Here is a 7,764-nt window from a genome sequence, read left to right as displayed (position 1 = left end):
AAGATGAGCCAAATGTAGCTCACATAAATGTGGATCAAGCGGGACTGAGTTGGGATGGAAGGAAATCGGATATGCAATCGGGTTATGTGGGAAGTGCATTTGACTATGCACAAAGGCCGTATGATTCGAATTGGGCTTATCAAGGAACGATGCAAGAGGTGGTAGAAAGACAAAGACCGCCCACGTTTGGGAATTGGCCCGAATATTCCCAAACCATTTTTGATCAACAAACCTTCATGGGCGCGAGCATGGAAAGAGCATTAAAGCAGAATTATGATCGACAAGAGCAGTGGAACCGCACCCATGCGTATGCCTTTGAGAATGACATGAACAACCGATACCTTGATGATCGTCAGTGACGGATGCATGACGCGTGGCATGCGGGACAGCCGGTTGTGGTCGACCCGCCATATGTGGATTACACCACTTTGCCACCGTATGATGGTAGTGTGTCATACCCTACACCACCATTTTATCATTCCATGTGGGTGGATCCCAATCAAGGTTCAAGTCAAGGCACCTCGCGACAACAAGGAGGTGAACAAAGTGGCGATGATCAAGATGCATTTGGATTTGGTGAGTTCAACGATGTGATGACGTCCATATTCGGGTCGGCCCGACCGCCCTACTTCTGATGGAATCTCATGTTACCAGGTAAACATCATTTTGTATATTATTGTATAAGTTATCTTTTGTGTTTTTATTTGTTTGGGTGGATGGGGGGTGGACAAAATACTTTTGATAAGTATTAAGGGTTGTGTTGGAAAGAAGGTGGTGTTTATGTAGTAGTTGTTTTATTTTCTCAAAACCGTTCATTGGGGACAATGTATCCCAAGTGTGGGGATGAGGAAATTTTCGTTTGTTTTGAAAAAAAATTCGTTTAAAAAAAATTAAAGAAAAAATTAAAAAACAAAAAAATCAGAAAATTGATTTTTTTTAAAAAATGTGTTTAAAGAAACCGGAAAGTGGTAAGATGGCGGGGTGAAGTTTTGGTCCCTTTTCATTGTCACAATTCCCTAAATAACATGTGCCTAGTTGTTAAAAAAAAGGAGATTATGTAGTTTTCTAACCAAGGTTAGCATGCTTTCGGTGTAATAACTTGCATAACACATTCGTTTACACTTGAGAATTGAGAAAGTATTGGTTGGTGAGACGGTTGATATTCTCCAATAGAACTTGTACAATTAGTGCATTTCGAGATATTAGTTTGGCATGAGTGCAAAAGTGATAGAAGCACTTAGGTTAAGCCTCGTTTAGATGAGCGAGAGTGTGGGTTTTGGGGGGTTGGGGCCTCATACATTATACATATGAGGATGGTTATGTGAGGGGCGGGGGGTTGGTTCCTTTAGAAAACCTTATTGGGCCTATTCTTTTATTTAATCAACCCCGGTGTTATATTGCGAAACGATCCGACTTAATAGGTTTCTATGTAATAGTTTTAGTATTTATCAGTTAGATATGTGAAGCGTTATGTTTATCATGCTGGTATGTAAAGTTCAAGTATTATATTAGTTCAATGAAAAAAAAAAATTGTATTAGAGTTGCAATGTTTATGTATGCATAGTTTAAAGTATTATGTATTGGGATAAAAAAAGTTAGTGATGTTTATAGTTGTTTATTTTATTGTTTACTTAGTTTGTTTGTAATAAGTCGGATCGGATCGCTTGAGTTACTTTCAATATTCCCTTCCATACCCTTACACTTGGCCCCATTACAACCCGTTTAAGACCATCTTGATTTGTATTCATGTCAAATGCATTTACATAGGTGGAGATTTGATGATTGTACAAGCGTATGCGAGGAGAATTGATTAAATGTTAATTGTATGGATGATCACCAAGGAAAAGTTAATGTGTAAATGTGTGTTATGTATAGGCAAAAACCATAAGTATGTTAGGTTTGGTTAGAAATCTTCGGTTTAAATGGAACATCAAGTGAACTAGTGCACACGATAAAAATAAGGGAATAGGGTATGACTTGGGACCTTAACTGAACCGGATTTGTGGTAAGATTGGTGGATACAAGTTGAATGTAATAGAAGGTTTGTGTTGAGATGTTGCTTGATGGCAAGCAACGGGTAAGTGTGGGAATGTGACGGGTGGTTCATGGGACAACCCTTAAGTGGTTTAAGTTTGTTAATATTCATGTGTTTATCCCGTTTATCTTGTTGAATTAGATAACTACGTTTACTCATATAATGGCAGGTATGAGAAGATAGAAGATGGAATTAAGAGAACGTGGGCGAAAACGGTGAAGAAAACGGACTTGAAACGAAGAAGTTATGACGAAAAGAAGGAAGATATGTTAAAAAACCACCGTAGCTTACGGTACCCACCGTAAGCTACGGTGGGGGCTGGAGAATTATAGCTGTCGTAAGGCAGATTGTGGCCACCGTAGGATTTTAAAAGCCACCGTAAGCTACGGTAGCCACCGTAGCTTACGGTAGACACATCGCTGCAATTCGTAACTGCCATATAACATATATTTTTGGACGGATTTTCATATCTTTATCACATCTTTTCATCTGGAGACGACCTAGAGGCGATTTTTGGAGACAATTGATCAATTGTGAGTGTGGTAATCATTAGATACTTGTTCTTAATTCGTATGCAAACTATAATCGAAGGAATGATGAACCGAATCATGTTTGGCTAAATTCCTTTGTGTTTCCCCTCGGATTGTAAGGTTTATTATGTTTGTTTGGTTGAATGTTTAGACAATTTCTGAGATAATATTTGGTCTTATTGATTTCATTGTTATGGTGTTTATGTATTGGTTGATAGATTGTTAGTTTATCGATTTTGTGTTCTAAACCGTCAGTTCTTGGTGCTTTAAGTAATCGAGATTTATCAGGAGGGATTTAGGGTTGGATAAACTAATTGGTTTTTGAGTGATTACCTTGCGTTATATAATCCAAGTACTTGATCTTCAATTATCACAATCGTTTACATAAACACGAACTTTATCTATTGTTCATCTCAGTTTAACATAAACCGTAACATTCATGGAAACCTGAAACCGAGGGAAGACATATTTTCGTATATTGATTAAAACTCGTTTATTTCTTTAGTTCTTTTTGTTTTTCAAATCAAACAACCGAATCATTGAATTTACTTTTCGCATTTAGTTTAATATAGTTTAATTATAAGCTAATTAGTAACACATTTTCCACAAACTCCCTGTGTTCGATACCCGCTTACCGCTATCTAATTAGTTGTAATCGGTTTATTTTTGAGTGAGTCTTCGATCTCACGTCACATATTAATAGTTTCCGGTTCTTTTTTCGCTTTCATTTTTGTTAGTTAAACCACGTAAATCCGTGATTGCCTTGTCAAAATTGGAAATCTCTGTAAAAGAGACCCTCATCAAATGTTTCGAATATTCATTAATCTATCACTTTTTCTTGAAAATTCTATCTCTAGTTGTTTCTTGTTTAAGCGTTGCGTCATGTATCACCTTTTCTTGAGAATTCTATCTCTAGTTGTTTTTTGTTTATGCGTTGTGTCATCGATAAGAAAAGCCCGAAATTAGGTTTCAACACTAAATTTGAATATATAACTAATCAGAATGTAGCGATAATATACATATTGAAACTGTTGCAAAAAAATTACTATCGTATAACCTATGCTAGAAAAATCATTATTTTAGAAGCACGTAAGAAATTGTTGCAATGAAACTGAATTTTGAAGAAAATATAAAATTTCATGACTGTTTATAACTTCTATCATTTTACTGTATTGGTTTTTATTATTCAATTTGGCATGAATCACTCAAAACCTAACATCCAAATGCCTTGTAAATATACTATTTAGCAGTTATATTTTCTGATATTGTTAAGGGGCATGAATACATGATCATCCGTTTACAAAAGAAGTAAGAACCATGCACAACATGTCACACGATAATCTGCTTATGAATACATGATCTTCAGCTTAATGACGACACGTTATTTGGAATCGATATAAATTCTAACTTAGAAAAGTATATAATCAAACTGTTGATGTATTAATAAGGTAATATGACACTTGATATGTCAACCAAATGCTTTATTTTCCTAACTTAAGATGCTAATAGAAGGTCAATGAGTTCTTGGATGGAATATTTAAGATTTCCTAGGATCTCTTATATGTTTTTTATTTAACTTCTTGGTGAGATGGATAAAAATAATCTCTCAAATATTCCCTTTAAATACCCTAATAATCATTAGTATCTTCATCTCATTCACTACATTAAAGTTTTCCACTTCTAACAAAAACAATATTAATAAGTTCACTACAATATTCCCTTTTTGGAACATGAGGTGCAAGCTATAGAAAAGCAAGTGACAAAGCACAAGAAGGGTCTATGGTCACCTGATGAGGACCAGAAGCTAACACATTATGTCATGAACTATGGCCATGGTTGCTGGAGCTCCGTCCCCGTTAATGCCGGTAATTTCTTTCATTCGGGCATCGAATTTAAATAGATTAGTCATCACTCATCAAAACACAACGAGTTTATTAAGATTTTACGTTTGATAATTATTTGCATTATGTTTCTTTAGGTTTGGAAAGAAATGGAAAGAGTTGCAGATTACGATGGATTAATTATCTTAGGCCCGGACTAAAGCGAGGGGCGTTTTCGTCACAAGAAGATGAAACCATTTTGACACTTCATGGACTATTAGGCAACAAGTAATTGTCCACATTGGTTTCATACGTTCATATTTCATCATTGTTTGAATTGATTTGATTTAGTTTAATTTGTTTGTTATTTAACTTTCATTGATCAGGTGGACTCAGATTTCACAATATTTATCTGGAATGACAGATAATGAAATAAAGAATTACTGGCACTCTCATCTCAAGAAGCGAGTAACAAAATCAACACATCTTCAACTTCAAGTTCCTCCTAAACATGACAACATAACCTCAAACACAACAAGTACAAAACCATCTTCACCATGCCTAAATCAATCTAACATATCTAACTTCACCAGCAATTCGTCAGTTGACATGGTTCAGTCGGTCCTACCAGTTTCACATATAAGCAACTTACCAAAACTCATATTTGCTGATTGGATTAACCTAGATGAGTTTCAACTATGTAATTTTGACATGTCAAGTGATCAAACACCTAGCCATGATTCAAACTATCAATTTAGCGCCATCAAGGATGAATGGCAACATAATAAAGGATCAACAGAGAGCAGTGAAAATAGTAAATGTCTTGATAGTTGTTCGAATGAAAACATACTTCATACTCAGATGACGATTGATCAAACGTTTGAATTTAATGATGGAGATTTCGACATAGATAGTTTCATGTATATGTAAGGTGTAATTTATTTCGAAGGGTGTTCCAAGCATAATTATCTAAATAATCAATGTACATTAAAAACTTATATAGTAGGAGTAATTGTATATGCTTATACGTGTATGTAAATACAAATCCATCGCCGTATCATAAAGTTAAAAACTTACATATATTGACATATCGTGTCACAAATTCAACACTTTAACAAGGACCAATAATTCAGCAATTATAAATTAAAACTTAAATTAGGAGCTAAGCACGTTAAAATTAAATATATTCAGGTTAACATCAAATCTAATAAATTGATTTAAACAAATCAATCATACTTACAATACGACACTTCATCAATACGAGAGAATTCTAGAACCGGATGGAATCCGTAAAGCATGATTTATCCCTTCACCCAGATGTCCTTCGAACCAGCCAAAGTGAGAATCGAACATGTCACTCCACCTAAAGATGCAGACCTCTTTAGGTTTACCGATATAGACAAAATACTTTCAAACACTTAATTTTGTATTAAACTAGTGGATTTTCAATGCGTGTTTTGATGAGAATTTAATGTATGCATAAAACGTAAAATCACGTTTACAATATATAGTATCAAACCCAATAAATTAAAGTTGTGAGCATAAAATTGCTAGTTACGTTAGGTATTGGTATTTGGTAGTGGATCGGCTCGTATGAAACCGAAGATCATAAAATTGAATTCTTGTACTAGTACCACTTTTGTTTGGGTGGTATTTGTTTTCGTTCGGTTTGAAATAAAATTATGTGTATGACAAAATAAAAAAGTTAATATACAATTATTTAATTACACAAAAAATGTTGTAACCCATAAAATAAATGTGTTTTACATTGATCGGAAACCATAAAAAGATATTTACACCGATTATTTCCAGTAAACCTACAGCGGTACCAATGTTGTTCAGTCGACCATGGTTCGGTTCATCGCGTTACCAGTACGGGACCGACACTCGTTATAGTTTGCAAAATAAAAAAATATTTACTTCAATTACAGCTTCGTTTTTAAAATTAGATGCAACTTTGCTAATGTATAACATAGTATTCCAGAATATGTTTAAACTTTTAATTAATTAATAGTATTTTTTTAACATGTTTCTAACGTTGGTAAAGAAAAAAAACATTTAAATATTTTATTTCGTTGGTGAGGCTGCTTTAAGATCAATTCTTTTTAATTATATATCTTAAGTTAATTAAGATACTTAAGTTACAACCAATATGACCAAACAAGAAACTAGTCACCCCCACAATATTTTTATACTTTTTGTATTAATAATCATTTTTCTTTACCTTTCTATTCATAAAACAAAGTTTTATATCTTATGCAATGCAATAATGATATACCGGTTGTATATACCAAACCAAACAATGCCTACTTGTCTTGACTTTTTAAGGATTAATCCACGTTTTGCCATTTGTTTGATTCTTTTAATCTTTTATTTACTTATTTACCTTTTATTTTAATCGTATCAAAAAATGAAATCTAGCAATGCTCTTTGGTCAGATATAATATTATGATTACTCTTTAAATATCTTATAGATTTTTTTTTCTAACGGCAAATTTCATTAACAGGTAACAGGTAATATGATTTATATCATATCTGCATGGCTCTTGCATGTTAACGAATGTGAAGGCTTAAATCGAAATAAGATTTTATGTCTCTTTCATTATAATTGTTAAGAAAAAAAATTACTTATTATAAGTTTTAAATTTATGACTATATACTTTAGTAGCAATACCACCATAGAAAGACATTACTTTGAATTTACTTTACCCATTATAATATATAATGTTTTTTTTTTACTTTGAGACCTTAATTAAGTGCGGGTTTAAAGCTCTAACTTGTTTCCGCTGGCCCACGGGGCGGCCCTGCATGCATGGTTTATTTACTTTTACTAGTTGTAAAAATCGAGTCTAGACACCAAATAATCCTCAACTAATCGTTAGTCGGTATCCCACATATCTATGTTACAATAGTTTATTTAAGTATTTTCATATATATATATCATCATCATCGTACTCAGTATATCCCACCAATAGCAAAGCTATGGTAGGGTCTGAGGAGGGTAAGATGTAGACAGCCTTACCTCTACCCCATAAGGATAGAGAGGCTGCTTCCGGTGAGACCCCCGGCTCGATAGTAGTTTTGCATCAAGCCTTGGACATAAGGCACATAGCACTCAATCATCGGACACCGGCTGATCGGTGCATGTACCCTTGTCTTTCGGCTATCAACGCCACTACATGATGCCTGATTAACCGTCCGTCACTTTTAACGTTATTTTCACGAGATTAGTAAAATAACGTCAAAATTAGTGCAATTTCACTTTTGCCCACCCGAGGGTTCACACATATATACATCATATGTGCGCACCGCAAGCAGGGCTTATTTTCATATATATCATATTTACATAATTATTTTCACATTTCTTTATCAATTCTTC

The 7,764-nt window shown here is 34.1% G+C and overlaps 1 protein-coding gene across 1 annotated transcript; it reads left to right on the top strand.

Moving 5' to 3' along the window:
* Positions 1 to 362: 362 nt before the first annotated feature.
* On the top strand, positions 363 to 5,397 carry LOC143627043 (uncharacterized). The gene is made up of 4 exons (XM_077096945.1): positions 363 to 576; positions 4,269 to 4,430; positions 4,544 to 4,673; positions 4,757 to 5,397. The coding sequence occupies exons 1-4, from the start codon at positions 363 to 365 to the stop codon at positions 5,313 to 5,315; spliced, it is 1,065 nt and encodes a 354-aa protein (XP_076953060.1). The 3' UTR covers positions 5,316 to 5,397.
* The last annotated feature ends 2,367 nt before the right edge of the window (positions 5,398 to 7,764 follow it).

The sequence above is a fragment of the Bidens hawaiensis genome, unplaced genomic scaffold, assembly GCF_021521415.1.
Source record: "Bidens hawaiensis isolate Kalapana, Puna unplaced genomic scaffold, B.hawaiensis_p1.1 tig00004595_1, whole genome shotgun sequence".
Classification (NCBI taxonomy): domain Eukaryota; kingdom Viridiplantae; phylum Streptophyta; class Magnoliopsida; order Asterales; family Asteraceae; genus Bidens; species Bidens hawaiensis.
Note: the sequence above shows the minus strand (reverse complement) of the source record. Positions and strands in the feature narration are given on the sequence as shown.